Source organism: Ruditapes philippinarum, unplaced genomic scaffold (assembly GCF_026571515.1).
Source record: "Ruditapes philippinarum isolate M1 unplaced genomic scaffold, ASM2657151v2 ctg7197_1_1_1_1, whole genome shotgun sequence".
Classification (NCBI taxonomy): domain Eukaryota; kingdom Metazoa; phylum Mollusca; class Bivalvia; order Venerida; family Veneridae; genus Ruditapes; species Ruditapes philippinarum.
This window is the reverse complement of record NW_026866181.1, coordinates 6202-28357: the sequence shown is the minus strand read 5'-3', so window position 1 is coordinate 28357 and position 22156 is coordinate 6202. Positions and strand designations below refer to the sequence as shown.

The 22156-nt window shown below is 32.2% G+C and overlaps 1 protein-coding gene across 1 annotated transcript; it reads left to right on the top strand.

Annotated features, from left to right (window-relative positions):
* Window positions 1-12430: 12430 nt before the first annotated feature.
* On the top strand, window positions 12431-21763 carry LOC132731593 (uncharacterized; the record flags this gene model as incomplete). The annotated part of the gene is made up of 5 exons (XM_060717800.1): window positions 12431-12978; window positions 14499-14565; window positions 20691-20849; window positions 21164-21385; window positions 21566-21763. Coding segments are annotated over exons 1-5 (979 nt in total), but the record flags the coding sequence as incomplete, so codon positions are not given.
* Between the last annotated feature and the right edge of the window lie 393 nt (window positions 21764-22156).

The following is a 22156-nucleotide window of genomic DNA, read 5'->3' as shown; positions in this document are numbered from 1 at the left end:
TAAAACACCGGCAGTTTTTTTAAAAGAAAATACCAACTTTACCTTACCTATACTAGTTAACGTAGCTTCGCATACAGAGTTGATATATTTCATTATTCGAATTATACATATTCAGTAAGAATTTCATGCATTTAAATTAACTTCTGTGATTAAAATATTTTACTCAATGATGAGCAAAGTATATCTTTAAGAAATTGACTTACCAACAAGTAATAAACTTTGTGATCCTTTAATGTGCACATTGATTAATATGTATTCAGAAATATACCTTATTTATACATGTTTTATGGACATCATTATTATAATGACGTTTGTTAATATATGCGACCATAATTTATGCATTCTAGTGGTGAGAGAAGAGCTGTCATACTGTTCTATCTTGTAACGTAACCTAAAAAAAGTATTTGTTGTTGTTGTATATATCGAACGTTCATTGAACGCCGCCTTTCCTTGTTGATCTTGTTTATCATATTCTAACATTCGGAAATCTGAGGCGTGTTGATTCTTTCAAATAGAGAAAATAAAACTCCCTCAGAACGTCCAACACAGCACAATTTAAAATGGTACAGGCTCGTTTGGTTTGAGTCTGTTCATGGACGGTACTGTCAAGTGAAAACCCGTCCGCGCCCCCTAGCACCGGATTAAGCAAAATTCAAAGGATGCTGTTTGTTTGTTTGTTTGTTTCATTTTACGCCTTTTTCCAACAGTATTTCAGTCATATAGGCGGGTAGTTTCCTAACCATCGTTCCTGGAGAGTTACACCAGTACTAGAATACCTTCCTCCGCGTTAAACTACCAAAGCATCTCCCGGGGATCGAACCCACGCCAGAGAGGTAACTGAATTAGAAGTCGTCGACACTAACCCCTCGACCACGGCATGTATTTGTATTGTTATATATGATATAAAAAACATATTTACATGACTATCTTAACCTGAATTTCTTATATCATATTTATTTACATAATATCACAATTATCACTATCAGCACTGGTCTCTTCATAGAAAAAACTGCTACACTAATTACTGTCGTGTAAGAGCCGATTTGCAGTTATTTAATTATCATGTTGAAAATAGACGAAAATATTACGTTTAAAGCTTTTTATTCAAATTATGAGAGAAGAGTTGCGTATATCTAAAATGTGTGATGTAAATGTTATAAATATTTAATTGTTAAAAATATCATAAAAGAAATAGGTGAAGCTTTATCATTTTCAGTTTATATTACTACAGTTCTACATATTTATTATTATGCAATACATTATTGCATTATAATTTATCGAGTATTGATAGAATGGTATTTTAGTTTCTTTTTCATAATTAAAATGTCATCGAATAAGATAATCGCAGCTTCGAACTAAAGACAAGTCAATTCATTGTAAAACGTTACTTACATAAACATTTGAAAATATTCAACGGCAATTAAAACTTGTGTTTCACAACACTCAAAAATATCATTATTGCTTTGTAACATTATTTCAGATTAATTGAAAAGAATACTAATACCATAAGGGCTCGAGAAAACAAGGAGTCTAAGTGTCTTACTTGCCTTTAAATGTCCTTTATGTTTGCAATTCAACTTTTAAAACTGCACAACATGTAACGTGCGTGTAAACTAATATTTTAAACATATTAATTTGCGAATTTTCGCAAATTTATAACTAGACAAGTTTCCATGTACTTGCCAATCACTGATGTGGTTTAGAACCCCACCAGAGACAAGCTTTAGGCTTTTAAAATCTTTATCACGATTTTTTCGGGGTTTTTTTTAGACCATTAACATTTCTAAAAGACTGTTCTGTACCAACACACTATTGTTAACCTTGCCATTTCATTAGATATTTTCGACCATGCGACCAAATACATGCATCGAGAACACGATGTAATGAAAGTAACCGTGCATTCACATACATGCATAACATGATTTCCCTACTCTTCCGAGAAAAAAGGACAAAAGTGTTGTCCGCCGGCAGACTTTAAATACACCATTGCCTTATCGTTATTTATAAGGTATGGAGGCTATTCGTTGCCAAAAATCCAGCCTTGTTGATCTGAGTTGAACAGTTTGTTAATGGCAAAAATACAACTGTATTTTTTTGTATGTAAACTCCAATGTTGCATACTTGGATTGAGTTTGCCGATTTAACATTGTAAACATGCATTTCAACAAAATACATTTTGTTAAACGACAAAACATTAACTGATAGTAGCAATACCAAGTGTTCGAATACTCAAAACAGAAGTTATTTTCTTAGCTTTACATTGTCGAACCATCATGATTCAGATCAGCATAATCCAGCTTTACACGTTTTTCAACAATAGATAAAATAAGCTCCGCCCCTTTTACCGCCCACTAAATCATCGTAAATAAACGTATTTTCCGCTCATTTTCGGTATTTACCGTTGCGTAGTTTCCGTTTATCATACCTTTTAGGTGTTTAGTTACTAAACATAATTCACTTGCATGATTGCCTACAATCAACACCAGCGGACTTTAAAGGAATATAGGCATATAAGTTTTAAAACGTTGTAGACACCACATTTCCTGGAAAAAGAAACTTTAAAAAAAAACAAAAAACACCAGGTTACATACTGTCTGAGGTTAAATATTTTTCAAGGAAGTGAAAACTATTGAAAAGACTATATTCAACGACAAATAAATTTTACTGATGGTATTCAAATTTGCATAGGAATGAGTAACATTTACAGATAAGCTGCTACCTTACCACTTTCAAATTTTCAAGTCAACATCTGATAGAGATTTTGATACGACTAATTACTAATACAGACCATATTCTGGCTGTTGTCTTTCCTAGTAGTACTATTATATTAGTAACCTTAATTCTAGCGTATGACTTGACAAGAAAAAAAACCTTTAACAATAGTAAAATTAAAACCAAAGTTGTATATGTACCCTTTCGTACATAACTTTTTATTTTGACCATATTTTCCCATTTTCCCCATTTTTTTCAATAATAATATTTAAATGAATCCAAAGGTATGTATATTGATTATCAATTTATGTATACCTTGTTTATTTTATCTCTTAGAAAGCCATCACTTACAAAACTTAATAAATATTCCGTGTAGTACTTCATGTACATAAAAGTAGTTCTCTGTTTTTGATCATATAGACAGCAAATCTAGACAGCAAATCTAGGTAACAGCTAATGACAGCATGTATACACATATTTTAGAGGTGCTATTGATTCAGCACAATGCATAAAAAGACCTTAACCTACGCCAATTTACATATATTTAACAATAAAAGGCTAGATCACATCCTATGACTCAAAATACCTCCCAATGGAGGTAAACAGAGTTGCCAGGATACACTGAATATTAATTTCAACATTATAATGGGACAAATTCACAAGTTTTGGTTAAACAACGTAATTATCGATAGTAAACTTTGCATTGTTTCGTGGTTATACACTTGGTAAAAAATATGAATTTTTCTACAACCAAACATAGTCCTTTAAAGAAAGAAGGCACAGGCTTATTGTTCAGTTCTCTTTATTCGTGTTGCCAAAAGTGCCTTCCATGTATCGCATTCTAGTACTATTTGCTGAAGGTAAAAAAATATGCATATTAGTATTGCCGTGGCTCACAAAACCCTATCATTGATATCAAGGAATAGTGGTGTGTGTCATTATATATGGGAAACATTTCCTTATGTTATTTCACCAACTTTAGGTTTTGCATATTATTATGCTCATTATCAGTATATACGTTGTTACATTTTTACATTATATCTTAACCAATTTTGCATTACTTGAATATCCTGTACTAGAATACGTTTTAACAAAATCAGAGGATGTTCAAAGTCAAGATTGATGTAACAGTTTCTATATAATTTGAAATATTTTTGTACCAGCAAGAGTTACCTCTCTTTATAGTCTGCTTTCGTGAAATCGGCTCCGCCTATTAATTTTCGTCAATTTCCATGATAATTCCATATATGGAAGTTGCAAAATCGTTTACAAATGTTAATCGCGTTAGAATGTAAAAGGAAAGTGTGGTGTTGTAAACCTGAGTATGTCAAGTTGATGCAGTTACATTCTCAACGTCATGATGCACATCATTAAACGTATTGTGTACGTTCTATCGTTTACATTTCTACATGTCGCAAATTTGAAGTTATACATTTATAAATACAGTTTGCAATTTATCTAAGTTGCATGTTAACAGCTTTCATTTTATCAAATCGAGATAATCAAAATGCCTAATACCAGTGCAGTATGTAACTCTCGGATCGACAATTAGATTTTTACTAATCTGTTTAGTAGAACCGAAGTATGCATTGTCAAGTTTCAAAGGCTGGATTTTTGGCAACGAATAGCCTCTATAATAAGGAGGCTAGTTTTCAGAGATTTGTGTTGAATTTGTTTATATACAATAAACAGAAAAGCTACACAAACACAAACATTCAGTAATTATCTATTGCATACGTTTCGGCTATATGCTTTCATCAGTGCAAATCATAATAAAATTACCGTGAGAGACGTCATACGCGTGAAATGCGCGACAACGTTATGGCGTTTAACGGAAAAAAATGATAACGTGTAGAAACAAATGTTTATGCTATAAATAAAGCTGGTACATGAATGAAATGGGGCAATAGTGATACAGATGTCTATTAAACAGTGTTAATAAAAAATAAGATAATAAACAAACACAAGAAAAGCATTGATGCAAAGCATCAAGGGCGTCCAAGCAAGAAATGCATCAGGTGCAGATGAACTAGTAGATATATGTTGATAAACTGTTCAATGGTTCATTGGTTTTTACCAGAATTGTATATCACTTATGAACGAAGGAACGAAAGACATTGTTCATTATTTATAAATTTGATTGGCATGCTAGAAATTAGAATATTACTTGTTATTTCTTTATGATCGTGATTATTAATAGCAACGGATATACATGTATACAATCATTTATAATCCATTTGAGTAACGCATGATCAACACCACACTTGTGTACTAGTAATTGTCCCTTATTATGTTATCGATATTAGCGAAGACCCCCCTCTTAAGGTATCTGTCCACACTTAGTAACAATAAGACACTTGTTATATTACCATGTTGATCATGTTGAGCATAAATGTTTATTATACACTAATTGTAATATCTTTTTTAATAAAAAAATACAGATTTTATGAATATTGTTTGCTTTTCTTTTTTGTGTTTTAATATGCACTATTTTAATGCTGAGTTTTTACGTTTACTATTATTTTAAGAATTCAATTGTCATAATGACCGACGATTATAAGTCAAAACTTAACTGCAAAAAGTCAGTAAATTATGGTTAATCTTTCAATATATAATATTGTTTATTCTTAAACCATATACATGTGCATTTGTATTTTTCTTTATCATTTCTTAAATTATCAATCAATTGAATAATTCATAAAATCTGATTTGTAACTTTGAACAATTCCTCGGCATCTTTACTAAACACGAATAAAAATTAAATAAAATGTTTCAAAGTTGATAGTGTCATATTATTAAATGCCATAAAAATGTACATTTATTCTCAATTATTGTACATATTTATTGTTTTTATCTCATATAGATAAAATAAAACATGCGATGTGTGTTGTTGGGTTTTTTTTTTTCGAATAGTATGTTTATCTATAATAATAATCAATAATTTTTGAGAGTTGATCTGTGTTTCTTAATTATTGTAACCAAACTAAGTGACAAACATTCATTTTGAAAAAAAGCTTATTTATCTCACGGATTTATATTAATAAATCCGTGTTTATCTGTAAACATATTTGTTCTGTTCTGTAACGATATCAAACATCTACTCCAAAACCGGGAGAGACCGGGCAATAAACGTGTGGTACTATTCGCCGGTCGTCAAAATAGACCAGGAGAGACCGGGATTTACCGACAGGAGTACATCCATCTATAAATAGATTTTCGGAATATTTAGGTCATCAACTCATCATTCTATTTACAGCTTTCGGAATAACATACCATTATAATCCACTGTGTACTACAAAATGATAAATAGAAATACCCTGAAGAGCGCGATTTATTGACGGAAAAGGTTATTTAGATTCTAATTTGAAAATGCTTGCATTGCGAAATTCTCCAGTTCGCTATTCATTGTACAAATCGCGACTTATTAATAATCAAGCACCCTCATACCGATCGGAATGATCGGCTTTTATTATGAACAACTATAAAAGGCTCGAGAAGTTGCTGTCGCCCTTTCACAAAATCTGATTTCATTACATAAAAGGCGCTGCGCTTCGGCACGGACGCCAATAATATAATTCATGTAGCACATTTCATTTAAATCAAACGATAGTTTATTATTTAGAGCATTTGGAACCATAGTATTTAATTTATGAATCCAAAAGGATGCTTTACATAACCGGTTCATGTTGTTATCTATAATTTCTATTGGCAAAAATGAAAAATCTGACAATGAACACTTGTTTTCAGGTTTTCCGCACGATACATTTTGATTAGTTTGATCTACGTATTGTTTATTACAGCCTTTGCATGTAATTATTTAAATGACATTACGCGTAATACAGTTAACATCATTGTGTAAATCAAAAGAACGACTTGTAATGCTGTTATTAAATTGTGAACCAACAATTATATAACGACATATAGCATCATTTTGGAACATGCCTTGAATGTTAAAAAACGCCTACTTAATAATAGATTTAGGATTAATTCTATCTTTAACGTATCTAAAGACTGCTTAAAAGTGCCGTCATCGGAAATGACACGTCTATAACGTTTTTTTGTTGTTTTTTTTTTTTTTGTTATAAATATACAAAAGTAACGCAAACCACACAGGGTATCGGTTAATGTTCTTTTAAGTCGACTATGTAATATTAAAGGATTATATATAATTTCATGTTAAATTTTGAGTTTTAAAGTTTTCTTTTACTTTTCATTTTATGCATGTAACAGAATAATTCTAGTTTCTATTTCTATCATTTTAACTTGTTAAGGAAAACATGAACATTTCAAAATCGTTTTGACAGAATTTGTTTTAAAATTTTAAATTTTGAGGTGAATAAACCAAAAGCAATAGCAATTACAGAACTGTTTCCTATTCAAGAAAGCTTTCTCGGATTTATATGGTACTCCCAACATCGCATAACAATAATATAATATTTAAAAATCAATTATGAAATGGAATAAGTACTGCGTGACAGATAAATTCATTTTCAGGCTATAGTCCAATTCAAAATCCACGCAGATCACAAGAAGTCACGTGATTTAAAGGACTCCACTCAGCTCAATAAGCCTATAAACATAAAGTTTTAATTTTTCGCATAGATCAACACGAGCACATAAAACAGAAATAGAAGTAAAATATAACTAGGAAATAGAAAGGAAATACATTGAAAATCGTATGATTGTGCTATTCTCTGACCGATTTAAGTGAAAAGCGTTTAAACGCTTATCAATTTAGGTTCATTTTTCACTATTATTATCCCCCGCCGAAAACTTTTCGGCGGGGGATATAGAAATAGTCTCCGTCCGTCCGTCCGACCTTCCGTCTTTCCGTCCGTCCTTCCGTCTGACATTTTTGTCCGGAGCATATCTCTAAATGAATTTGAGTTATCAACTTGAAACTTCATAGGTGGGTAGACCTCATTGAGGAGGAGTGCAGTGCACAAGAATGATAACTCTATCCTGCATAATTTTTGAGTTATTGACCTTTGTTATTTTTCAAAATTGATTTTTGTCCAGAGCATAACTCCAAAAGCCTATGAGATATCAACATGAAACTTTATAGGTGCATAGATCTAATTCAGGAGGTGTACAGTGCACAAGAATGATAACTCTACCTTTCATAATTTTTGAGTTATTGCCATTTGTTATTTTTCTTACTTAATTTTTCACCTGAGTGAGGCATAACTCAAAAAGTGTTTGAGATATCAAAATGAAATGTCATAGGTGGATAGATCTTATTGAGGAGAAATGTTGTGCGCAAGAATGATAACACTTCCCTATACAATTTTTGAGTTATTGCCCTTTGTTCTTTTTCATGCTATTTTGTCCAGAGCTTATCTCAAAAAGTATTTGAGGATTAACTGGAAACTTCATATGTGGATGGATCTCATTGAGGAGGAGTACAGTTCACAAGAATGATAACTCTACCCTGCATAATTTTTGAGTTATTGCCCTTTGTTATTTTTCAAAATTAATTTTTGTCCAGCGCATAACTCAAAAGGCCTTTGAGATATCATTATGAAACTTCATAGGTGCATAGATCTAATTCAGGAGGTGTGCAGTGCACAAGAATGATAACTCTACCTTTTATAATTTTTGAAGTATTGCCTTTTGTTATTTTTCATACTTAATTTTTCAATTCAATTTTTTTCTCAAAAAGTATTTAAGGTATCAACTTGAAACTTCATAGGTGGATAGATTTTACTGAGGAGGGATGCAGCACACAAGAATGATAACCTACCCTGCATTATTTTTCAGTTATTGCCCTTTGTTATTTTCAGCCATCAGTATTCACATAGGTTTCAAATCTGTAATCACTATAGCCATCAGTTTTCATCAGTTTTCATTATCAAAAGACCTCTTAAAATGGAATTATTCTGCTCTACTACATATACATTTTTCCAATGAGCAAACACATTCGGGAGATGGCCATGTTGACATGGCTCTTGTTATAACAGTTATAATGGAAAAAACGGAAAGAGTAAATGATCTGAAATTTCTCACACAAGTTATTAGTAGAGATCTTGTAGAGTAATGATCTCAAAAGGATATTTACAGCCCGGTCATGACAAAAAAGTTCAGTTGAGTCTCTTTAAACACCGTTTTAATAATTAAAAGCATTTCAGAATTCTCTGGAGATTTGTTTGTCTCTCTTTATTATAGAAGAAAATAAAACTCTATAAACCGTGTTTGCACAAGTCATTGATGTTTTAGCTATTTTCATCTGATTTATAAATGATTTATACAATCCTTTTGTGCATTCCTTGTGCATGAAACATTAACTGTTTCAGATAGTTAACATGAACAATAAAATAAAGAAATTCTAAGACATAACAAATATTGGTTTGAAATATATGAGAATAGTTGGGAAGTTCTAAATGCCAATCAATCGTTTTTCAAAAAAGGCATGCTTTTAAACTAAAATTATCTATTGAAAATTGTTTATTGCAAAATGTTGCTTATATCTACGGAGCCCATAAGGTGACATTTTCGACACTTTTTCTTCGGCAATTTATTCGTTTTTACGAAATATTTATTCGTTATTTCAGAATACTAATTCGTTTTTACTTTTTAACTAAATAAACCTTCGTTTTTACGAAAAATTTATTCCTTTTTACGAACAATTATTTTGTAATTACAAAATATTAATTCGTTGGTTTTTTTAAAAAAAAGTAATTTGTTTTTACTTTTTTAAATTGATTAGATTAGTAAAAACGAATTAATATATCGTATACACGATTAAATGTTTCGTAATTACGAATTAATATTTCGTAATTACGAATAAATATTTCGTAAAACCAATTGATATATTGTAAAAACGAAATAATATTTCGTAATTAGAAAATGATTTTTCGTAAAAAAGAATTAATATTTCGTAAAAACGAGTTAATAATATATCGTTTTACGACAAATTATTTCGTAATTACGAAATAATAATTCCTCTTTCAGAAATCTTATTTTAAGGTCATTGTGAGCTTGACAAAGAACCTACTAATCTAACAAAGGGATAATTTCGAGCCTGGATCAACCTTGCGATTATATGCAGGATGGTTCTCAAGTTATTATATTTAGGTGAATAGGGTTTTTAGTGAGAAGTCATTCTCTATCCAAAATGGCCTCTTTTTCCCCATTGTCATATACATGTTCCTATCAGCAATGTTTTTAATTTTTGACACAATTAATCTTTTCTGACATGTTTCATTGAAAAAGAAACATGCTATATTATTACTTTCTCTTATCATATACATTAGTCAAACTAAAGGGGCAAGAGGGCTCCAGACTTTCACTTATCTAATCAATTTACGTATATGTCCTTATAAGTTATGTGCGATCATAAAAACATAACATTTTATTTCAAAACACAATAATTACGACTAAACGAAACAGAAAAAAAATGTCCGTGTTTGGATTTGAAGGACAAGACCCCAACAAAATTTTGCTAGCGCGTGTACTATCACGGCTGTTGCGGCAACGCGATTATTTTAATTTATATACAATAGTGTTAAGTTATAAAACTTGGGGAGAAAAAAATCACTATTTATATTTCATTCAAAATGCCTTATATTCAGTCAGGAACTTATTTTCGCGGCCTTATTAATAAATATTACAAAAACTTGTTTAAACCCTAGAAAAAAATTTAGTTCGTTTTTACGAAATATCATTTCGTATTTACGAATTATTATTTCGTAATACAAAATAATATTTCGTAAAAACGAAAAATATTTCGTAATTACGAATTAATATTTCTTATTTCGTAGTTACGAATTAATATTTCGTAAAAACAAAGAAGTATTTCGTAAAAACGAATAAATATTTCGTAAAACCGAATTAATATTTCGTAATACCGAAATAATATATCGTAATGACGAATTAATATTTCGTAAAAAGGGATTAAGTTCCGAGGAAAAAAATGTGGAAAATGTCACCTTAGGGGCTCCATACATATCAAGTGTTAAATCTGTTACAGATATTAAAAAAAGTTAAAGGTTTACCGACCCTAATTATTCATAAGTTTTTCATAACTTTTTTCCAACCTAGATAGTATACAACATTTATTTTTCAAATATTAGAACATTTCACCATCCTATTTTTATTAATATTTTTAGTGTCACACCCTATCTTTGAATTTTCAAAGTGACTGTAATTTACAAGTATTCATTGTGTTTTACATTATTTGTTTACAATAAATGCATGCTCTTAAAATAAACTCTCGTTTTAACAGGCTCAAGCATGACATATCTTTCAAACAACTAATTAAAACCAGTGTTCGTATGTTAACTTAAATAAAAAATATCTTCATATAAAAACCCTTTCATTAGAGCAAAAAGCGGCAATTAAGAGTAACCTCCCTTACCGGATGTGACGTAAATGGGGGATAACCGCTTCGACTGTATGCTTATCGGAAGTTAAATGTGAACTACTGATCGTTCAATTATGACTATAACTTGAAAACATTGTTTTAAACGTGTCTAAACAATATTTAACAATTACCATCTAGATTTTTGCTATAATAGTTTAGCATGGCTAGAGTTTTTAACTTGCATTGAAACATCATTTATGTCAATTTGTTTATACATGTAACAGCCATGCCATACTTTGTTTTTACAAACCGTGGGTAATTCCTTAAGAAAATATGTTAAAATATGTTCAAAAATCAGTGACCTTCACTGGGATTTGAACCCCTGACCTCTCACATCTCAAATGAGCGTGTTACCCCTGCACTCCCAATAAAGTTTTAAAAAAAAAGTCATAAGCAAACCAAATGATTCTAAATTTAGTATTTTCATATGGGTTTGTAATCCTTTAAAAGGCAATTGCAAAGCGCATATTTAATACTTCAATGGAAAATATTTGAATCAAGTACGTTACTTGTGACAATTTAACAGACGGTCTTTTGTGACTAAGTTATTATGATTTGATGCAATATTCTGTAAGTATTATTTATAATGATTAATGTTATCTATATATTTTTGTATCAAATGGAATTGTAGAAAAGTAAATGGGTACATTTTTGTTATAAAGAAAGTACCGTTATACACTCTAGCTGAGTGTTTGACTGAAGAACTAGAAATTTAAAACACATGATTTATTCAATTATCTATAGTGAAGTCTTTCATAGTATAACGATTGAAGTTGTCCCTTGGATAATCAAAGAAATGCTACCTTGGATAATCAAAGAAATGCTAGAACTAATTCCTGTTTAAATGCGTACACGTAAACGAGTATGTTATATTTTACATACATCCATTACAAGACTTGCAACTTTGATCAATTATTTTCCACCGTTTGATAGTTTGTGTTCGTTTCTTTCATTATATCAAACTTGTATATAATATAACGGTATTATATCAATCAAAGGGACCACATGATCCTTTTTCCATTTAGTAAAGTTGATATTAATTGCTTAAAACAAGATCCACACAAGGAAAAAAAGTCGATTCCTTGTGTGGATCTCATATATAAAACAGGATATAACGATATCGTTAAAAAAGCTTTAATTATTTTTTTTTGATTCCATCTGTATAAAACTAAACCTTAACACGTTTTTTAGGTCAGACAGAATTATCGATTTCTACAGTCAAGCCGATTGTTTCAACAATTATCCGAAATTCAGTGAATGTGAATTATTTATGTATATATTTATATATTTTATGAAGAATTCTCGCTTTCAATGTTCATTCAAACCGTTCTGCTGCTGATTTTTGTCATATGTCATTGCATTGTGTTTGAAATATATATTTTATTTGCTGCCTTTGATAGGATGAAGTTGATTAAAAGATAGAAACATTGCAAGGCTAAATAGTAAATTTATACGCGTATTATGATTAAACCGCCGGACTGTATTAACGTTCAACACTTTTGAATAGTTGGAATGCAAAAGAATAATGTGTCTCAGTGATTAAAATACCATCAAATTAAATTACAACTATAATGATACTATTCAATGTCAATCATATTTTGCTATTCTTATTTTGTTCTCAAACTGTTTTTGGTTTTACATATTTAAGTAAGGATGGCGTAGAACTACAATATTCTACCAAGTTTAAACGTGAATGCCGAGGAGAAATGGACATAATAGTCACTTTAGAAAGTATTGCACTCCCGGAATGTGTTATGGAATGTGGAATGAGGCCGGACTGTGAAGCTTTGAGCTACATGAAATTTTTCAAGAAATGCAATCTATACTCTTCAGACGGACACGAAAGTGATAGAATTAAAGGAAGTTGTGTGGAGATTCGGGTAGCGGATATTATTGTCAAAAGGGTAAATATTTCCATATTCCTACTTCTGTTACATAATATAAAATGATATTATAAATGACACAAATATGTGAAATCATTTTGATTTTGATTTAAACAAACATATTTATCTATTTAGTTTCGTTTAAATACGAAAGAGCTTCGCAATAATGTGGAACTAAATAAGAAGTTCTCATGCATCTGTCTTTTGTTCAATGCAGTCAGGTTATTGGTTAAAATTTCCTGTACGTCATTGTTGATTTTTATAAGACAAAGGGATAAATAGATTGAACACTTGTTTTTGACTGGAAAACATTTGTCTAGGTCAGGTACTCATGATTGAAGCACATTATATAAATATGATCCTATTAATTACAAACTACAACATTAAATTTACAATGTTTCTTTTATCATATAACTTTTCATATATAATCTATATTTTGAATAATAATGTTCTATAATTAATCGAATGGGCTTTAAAAACAGAGTTCTCACGAGCAACATAGCCACGAGTTAGAATACTGTTTTTAAAGTTCACGAGATGAAATTACAGCTCATACAACAAACAAACAAATTATTTTTTTCATTGTATGCTGAAGAACAAGTTTAAATGAAATTTCCTTAATATAAATTTCAATATCACAATCTGTTTTCCCCACTAGTAGCCTCATTTTTAGTTGAATTCGCCTTGAGCTGAAAATAAGTTCGACAATTAACGTTAAATGGCGATAATTTTATTTATTTTATTCCAGAAAACATGAATGATCGCTTGTTTTTATAATAAAAACAAACAATTCTAGTTGAAGAAATGGTGACATCATCCGACATTATTTCCGTTTCTTACAGCGAATTTATATTAGACCAGGCTTTGAGTAATTTAAGCGGCTGCCATTTTTTAAAAAATTATGTATTTCACGGGAGGAAAATAATTGTGATTGATTCGGAGGGATATCATTTGAATTTGTTAGTCATACATGTTTTTATAAGAAGGAAAAATATTTGAGGATTGTTACATACTATAAATAATTGTTGACAGATGTGTAAACATTAAAAAGCGGCTAGGAATGTCTTACGAACGCTGGGTTGTTTACTTATTCTTCGGGCTGATGACTGGCATTGCTTTTCAAGTTTCCGTATTGCATGAGACAGTTATTGCTTGAATACTTTAATACTTTACTTTATACTTAAATATGCCAAAATGTCACCAAAAGAAGTTTTGCATTTGAAAGAAAGTGTATCTTTCAGACTGTAAAAATGAAACAAAAAATTTTGAGACAATATTTGGTGATAGGTAATTTGAATGATTTTTTATAACTTATATGCTTTTCTCTAAAACAGCCCTGACAATGTCAGAATTGTCAGTAAAATTTAAACTGGGGTATCAAATGGGTAATTTTTTTAAAAATTAGTCTCGTCATTGAACTGTGTGAAACTATAATTAATATTTAAATAATGTTCACTATGAAATTATCTAATATAATTTTCATTGATAAATCAGTAATCCACTCAAAAGCATAAAACAAAATATATAATATCTTTCAACAGAAACCTTGTCCAGAGTGTACTTCTGGTCAGAGATGTAATCCTGCAAAAGGGAAATGTGAAATCACAGGTAATACCTTTTTTTAATATTGTGTAAAATTATAAACTCTGTTACTACTGAATATGTTACATGTATAGAGGATATTAGATAAATTATTGTTCAATACTTATTTTATTTATCGAGATAATTGAAAGTTAATGTTTGCCAATGAGTTCAATGAATCTAGTAATGAGGCTGATGCAGTCTTCCCCTTTCAAAATTCCATTTTATTTAGTTCCGCCCATTGTTTTCTCGTTTAGGGCACACGCTTTTTATAACTTGGGGACCATACGCCGCTTTTCATGGAATGGCACTTACGTGTCACATTGAAGGTTCCATGATAACCGCCGTATGAACACATCTGCGGATGTTTCTAAATTCAAAGTTTTACTATTTCATGTTTAAATGTTGAATTCTGCTTAAGCCGGTGCTAGGGGGCGTGGACGGTAACTTGCACTTTCCATTACCGTCCATGAACAGGCTCAATCAAACCGAGCCTGCAACATTTTCAATTTTGCCGTGTTGGGCTTTCTTTAGGGATTCCGTATTTATCTATTTTATGATCACATCCGTGTTATTTGTGCCGTGTGGCGGCTGTAAAAAGTCTCCCCGTACATTTAATCAATGATGTTATATTTTCGATCCTTGAAGATCGTTCAGCACGACATTATTGTTGTGCTTGTGGTATTTTTAGTTTCAACTTTTCGGCATTTTCTAGTTGGGTGGTTCCAATATTCCTACTTGAATAATGTTGAATCACCCTTAGGATATGTTGCCTGCTTTTTAAATTTGTCTTTTTGACGTCTTATCTGTGATACGCAGGCTTCATAACCTCTGATCTCCTTTCAAAATTCCATTTTATTTAGTTCTGCCCATTGTTACGGAAGTGTCACATTGAAGGTTCCATGATGACCGCCGTATGAACACATCTGCGGATGTTTCTAAATTCAAAATTTTACTATTTCATGTTTAAATGTTGAATTCTGCTTAAGCCGGTGATAGGGGGCGTGGACGGTAACTTGCACTTTCCATTACCGTCCATGAACAGGCTCAATCAAACCGAGCCTGCAACATTTTCAATTTTGCCGTGTTGGGCTTTCTTTAGGGATTCCGTATTTATCTATTTTATGATCACATTCGTGTTATTTGTGCCGTGTGGCGGCTGTAAAAAGTCTCCCCGTACATTTAATCAATGATGTTATATTTTCGATCCTTGAAGATCGTTCAGCACGACATTATTGTTGTGCTTGTTGTATTTTTAGTTTCACCTTTTCGGCATTTTCTAGTTGGGTGGTTCCAATATTCCTACTTGAATAATGTTGAATCACCCTTAGGATATGTTGCCTGCTTTTTAAATTTGTCTTTTTGACGTCTTATCTGTGATACGCAGGCTTCATAACCTCTGATCCCCTTTCAAAATTCCATTTTATTTAGTTCCGCCCATTGTTTTCTCGTTTAGGGCACAAGCTTTTTATTACTTGGGGACCATACGCCGCTTTTCATGGAATGGTACGGAAGTGTCACATTGAAGGTTCCATGATAACCGCCGTATGAACACATCTGCGGATGTTTCTAAATTCAAAATTTTACTATTTCATGTTTAAATGTTGAATTCTGCTTAAGCCGGTGCTAGGGGGCGTGGACGGTAACTTGCACTTTCCATTTCCGTCCATGAACAGGCTCAATCAAACCGAGCCTGCAACATTTTCAATTTTGCCGTGTTGGGCTTTTTTTAGGGATTCCGTATTTACTTTTTTTATCAAATTACCAAAAAATAGAACTACTACAGTATCACAGTTTTACTGACACATTGTAATTTTATCAGTTAGCGCACCAAAATGCTGTGCTATTGTAGCGCAAATGACGCCATGTCAAAATATATGCATGGGGAAATCGGTGTTCTCATGCAAAACCATTTTACATAGTCGCAAGACCGACACGGGTATGTGATAAAGTACTTTTCATATTTATATATAGGAATGAAATAAAGCCATTGGATAAAAGTAATATTAATCTAGCGTAATAATATTGTGACGTTACGTCACTTGCCTTCTATACAAACATAGCTTTAAAGCAGTCTAATGTTAACGTTACATTATAGCTGCATCAACGAAGAATGGCTTTTTTTAAATTGTTAACCGTTCTTATTTTGGACATGTGATCAATAGAATATTATATTCGTGTAAATTCAGTACTAAATTTATTGATCGCGTTGAATAAAACGATATCATGCAACTCGTTTAATAAATTATTATTCTTTATTTTATTATTAACACTTATTAATTTCCATAAATTGCTGTCATATCAGTGCCATGTTATGTGACATTGTACAGTGTTTTTTCTGGTATGCTGTAACACACAATTAAACGTTTATTATTGGCAAGGCAAGGCAATGTCTCGAAATTATCATTTCTTCACCAGCGTATTAAAAAATTCAGATTTGTAAACATGGTCTATGTTGAGCAAATGCCATATACTTAATAAATAAAAAATCGAAAAGAAGATAATTGCACTTCGAAAAGGCCCCTGTCGATTTTTACCTTATCAATTAAGGTAACTTATTTCAGTTATAAAAAATAGGATACAAGCAGAATTTGTTGAGTCCTTTGTGATTCACTATCTGTTGGTTTGTTTGTTTGGTTTGGCGCACAAACACAGTTTAGGTCACGCCGACTCATAATGGAAGATTTTAACTAGCCTCGAGTGATGCAATCTTCAAAGCAACACCAGCTATCAAAACCACCTCACCTGCTTGAGCTAAGAGATGCATAGACTCCAGTATTTGGAACGTATTAAATCGCCCATCACAATCAACGGTGGCTGCAATTTATAAATATCAACCATATACGGCAACCCTGCAGTCAGAAGAGGCATCACGCACTATGAGACACGTTATTCATGCGTGTATAGAGGTTAAATATGTTGCCAATGGGCACAAAATAATACCAGCAGTCGAAATGCGACAATCATTGAAACATATTTCAAGCATTTTAGGATTTTAATAGTTGAATAAAAGTTTTCCTTCCTTTATGTGTTTGCCTTCCTGTAAAGGTAACAAAACAAAAATAAAAATAGGTCGCGTTTTCATTGTTTATATCAATTTTCACTTCTCGGAGGCCCCAAAAGAGTGCAATAGCCCATGTAAGCGCCTCATTGTCAGTTAGAGGTAGGTATGAATGAATGAATAATTTCTTATCCACAAACAACACTGATGTGGTTCATAAATAGAGGGAAATAGGAAATCCCTAATCCCTAAGTTGCAAGCTAGGTTTAATAAAACTGGTACATTGACGATACAATAAACTGCAAGCCATGCCGCCATGCCACTTGTGCCGGCTTAGAGCGAACATTTTATTTTAAGTGGTAAAATTTTGAATTTAGCAACGTTCGGTGAATATAACGGAATGTGCAATGCGTTACGTTCGTGCTAGTCCATGAAAAGCGGAAGTTGCTCCCAAAGTTATAAAATACGTCTGTCCTTAACGGGAAAAACAATGGGTAAAACCAACTTAAATTGAATCTTGAAAGGGGATCAGAGGAAGCCTGCAAATCATAAATAAATTACAAAAAAAATCAAAAAGCACACATGATTATTTTAAGGGTGGTTAAATAGTGTTTTATCCTGGAAACTGGATGGATTTTCGTGGAGACAAACTATCAGGCAATTCTAGCAATCATAGCGACTACCTTACGGTCTTAATTATTTTCTGTACAGAAACACCCTGGAGGCCGCCCCAAGCCATGCTATTTCCATATAAAAGTATTGCCGTTTCAGAATAACTATACCAGAACACCTTATTGATTGTGGAGTAAACTTACAGTCAGTCTTTATTCAAACTGTAAATAATGCGTTTTATGTATTTTTACATCTGTAAATAATTGATTAATTCTACGATACTTTAAAACAGTACGACCATTTTGCAATGGGAAAGTTAACCTAAAAATGTTAATAATTAAAGCATAGGTAAAGGCTGTGCATACAACATCATAGTACACCATAAGCGGTTGAGCTAAAAAAATGTTTGCATATTCGTCACAAGTAACTTTTCCGCGGAAATACACATTAGCAGCAATTTAAAAAGTGCACAACTATTTTCACAAAATAAAGTATTTAGATTTTAGAATAATAAAATCACCCAACTAAAAAATTAGAACAAGAAGTTCGTCAGACACAACATTTACGTCACGTTAAACTATCTTCATCGTTTAAAAATATAACATTTCTGACTCAATATTATCAGAAAGCTCTTTTTTTTTCAGAAAAAAAAACTTTTTTAATGACAAATTACCCGTCAGATGCAGGAAGCAAAAATCAAAACGCTTTGATTTCGAGTATGAGTTGAGCCTTAACAACTCCGCTTCCCAGCATTATTGCTTGCAAATTTGTTTCCCTGAAAAGAATCAACTCTAACAGATGTACAGGAAGAGAGAAAAAGTCTTAGGAGAGGCCGTAAAGGTTGCACAGCAAGACAAAGTAGCCCAGCAAAAATACGTTGCACAGCAAGTCGTGGCTTTGCAGCAAGTCTATGTACATTAAATCTTATACTGTAACCCAACGAATATTCGCGACCAATTAATATTCGCTTTTTTCGCGGATGGCCACGAAGCGCGAATATTTGTTTGCGCGAATAAGTCCGCACGATTTCGCGAATAAATTGGAGATTTTTTTTTTAGACGTTGTTCATGCAAAGCTACTTGACCGGATATATTCGAATTTTACGGGCACCTGTTAGGAAGTAATGAATTGTTATGAATTGATTGCCATAAAGCAATAAAAACACAAACTAAGTAAACTACTACCATTTTATAAATATCAAAAGAACTCTATGTCAATATAGCAATCAAAATAAACATCTACATTTTAATACAGTTTATGAAATACTAGCAGGCCTATTGTCAATCACGTTCCGTATAGGGTAAGTTGTGGAGGCAGTAGAATACCGCTTTTAGTACAGAAGTACTTTTAGTGAGAAGTGCAGTAATTTGCCTTTTGACCTCAAGTCCAGTGACCTCGACCTGTTTGGACCCTATAAAATAAATGTTTGAATAAATCGTTTGACAAAAGTGGGAAAACTATCGAGCATCACAAAGGGCTATTGTTTTTTGGATCCTATAAAATAATTGTTTGAGTGAATTGTTAAGACAAAGGTGGTATATACCTATCGAGCATCACAAAAGGGTAGTGGGTGTACATAATTACAAACAGTGAAATACAAGATGGTTTCATACTAGTATCGATTTTTACCCGTCAAATTTAACAGCATGTATAGCTCAGTTGGTTAGATTGCGGACTCATATAACATAATTTTCTCGACGTGGATTCGATCCCTGATTGGAGAAGGTATTTTTTTATGAAACGCTTAAATTGAATTTCTTAAAGACTTTTCTAGATAAACTGTGGGTACAGAATATAAATATGTTTTGAAAATAAGATGTTGAATCGGACCCCATCGGACTTTCCAATCCGCGAATATTTTTTTTCGGAAATCAAGAAAACGCGGAAATTAATATTCGCGAATATGTCCGACCTCGGCAAAACGCGAAAATTTGTATTCGCGAATATAAATTGGGTTACAATACTGCAACAAGTCTAGGTTGTCCAGGGGATGCTAAGTAGGTCAAACGAACACAGCAAATCTATGTTGTCAAACAGTCTATATTCGGAAGTTAATCCAATACTGCAACAAGTCCAAATAGCATAGAAGTCTAGATTGTGGCTTCCAGACAGTGCAGCTAATGCTAAGAACGCAACAACAAAAAAACAAGAATAACGATCAACAAGGCGAAGGCAACGTTCACAGGACGCGGCCCCCGACACACTCAAGAAGGACACACAGAAGGCACAGAAAAAACCTGGAGTGGACATAAGGGTGAAAACATGGGTGGGACATGTTCTGTGAAATAATATTAACTAAAACGGGCTCATAAGGGAATTAAAAGGAAAGGGCTGTAAGGGTGAAAAGATGGGCTGGGGGTAAAAAAATAGGAGAGGGGGGAAGTCCATTGAGCGCAGCAAGTCCGATATTGTTAATTGCAAGTCCAGAGGGGCGAGACTCAGACAATTATTCACAGTAATTCTTAAGTAATAATTATAAGCAAATAGCCACTTGTTAAAAAAATTACTTTATATTAAAACCTTATTCTTTATATAACAGAGTGTCCTGTCAAAGATCTGGAATATGGTATTGTCAGTGGAAACATAAGAACAGTTGGGAATCGTATGCAATTTACATGTAACGATGGAAACACGATTATTGATGAAATAGAATGCCTCTCTGATGGAATCTGGAATATAACCGACAATCAATGCTCAAGTATGTAGATTTATACAATTGGTAATTTTCGAGTGTTTTTAAAGATTCAAAGGATAATATAACTATTTATAATTATAAATATTATATTACCTTTCAAATATAAAACACTTTTGCAATTATTAAAAAGTGTAACACATATTTGAATTTCTTATTTATAGAGCTCCCGTTTGAAGCTATTCAAATAACACAAATAACGGAATGTCAGCTATAGAAAGCTGAAATCTATAGAAAGCTAAAGATCCGTTGATTAAATGTTTTGTATCATTTCAATAAACGGCAATATTCATTTTTTCTTAATATTTTGATCTATTTAGCCGATGTGACAAATGTTGCTATTGGGGGGAGGACATACATGTCTAGCGTTTACCACGGCTACAATGGGTCAATGGGTGTAGACGGCAATTCAAATCAATTATGGTCAGGTCGCTCCTGCTTTCATACAAATAGTGACCTTCATTCGTGGTGGCGGGTAGATCTTGGAAAGATTTATCGCTGCTTTAGAGTAGTGTTGTACAACCGCTTGGATAATCGCCTAGGTTACTTATATTTTTTCATATCATTTTTGTTTACCTGTAAAATAACTTGATCCCTTCAATGAGCAGTCTATAATCACGTCAATTCTAGCATAGAATAATCATGAAATCCGTTGAATAAATATACACATAATTTTCAAAAGTTTGCGCCTACATTGTCCAAAATAATCTGGTAACTTACAGGGGAACGAGCTTCAGATTTGGATTTGATGTTTGGGACGACGGAGGACAATATGTACATTGTGAGGCAAGTCGATGGTCAGATTGAGGACATCCATACGTTTAACTTCCCTGAAAGTAAAGAAGCACGATATGTTCAAGTGATGCTTAGAAGACAACAGTACCTACATCTTTGTGAAGTACAAGTATTTGGTTTTGCAAGTTAGTTATCTGCAATAATTTTCATGGATCTTGAATATTAAATTGAAATTAATATGTAGACAGTTTAAATTTTCGAGAAAAAAAAACAAAAAATAACGAATATGTTTATTCATTTGTTTGTCGTTTCAGTTAATTAATAATTCAATTCAAATGGCAATCTGGAGCAGTAAAAATACAAGTGCACCAATTTCAACAGTATACACATTTGGAAGGAATAAGACTGAATTATTTGTTTTATGATTTAACTCTCATTTGTAAAACATAAATGATCATTTCATTAAAAGTTCAGAGATTTGTACAAGGGCTATAACAACACAGGCTGTAAGAATGAACTGGAATGTCTGGCACAATGGCTACTGAATAATTCGGAGTGGAAGAAGGCTATAACGGCTT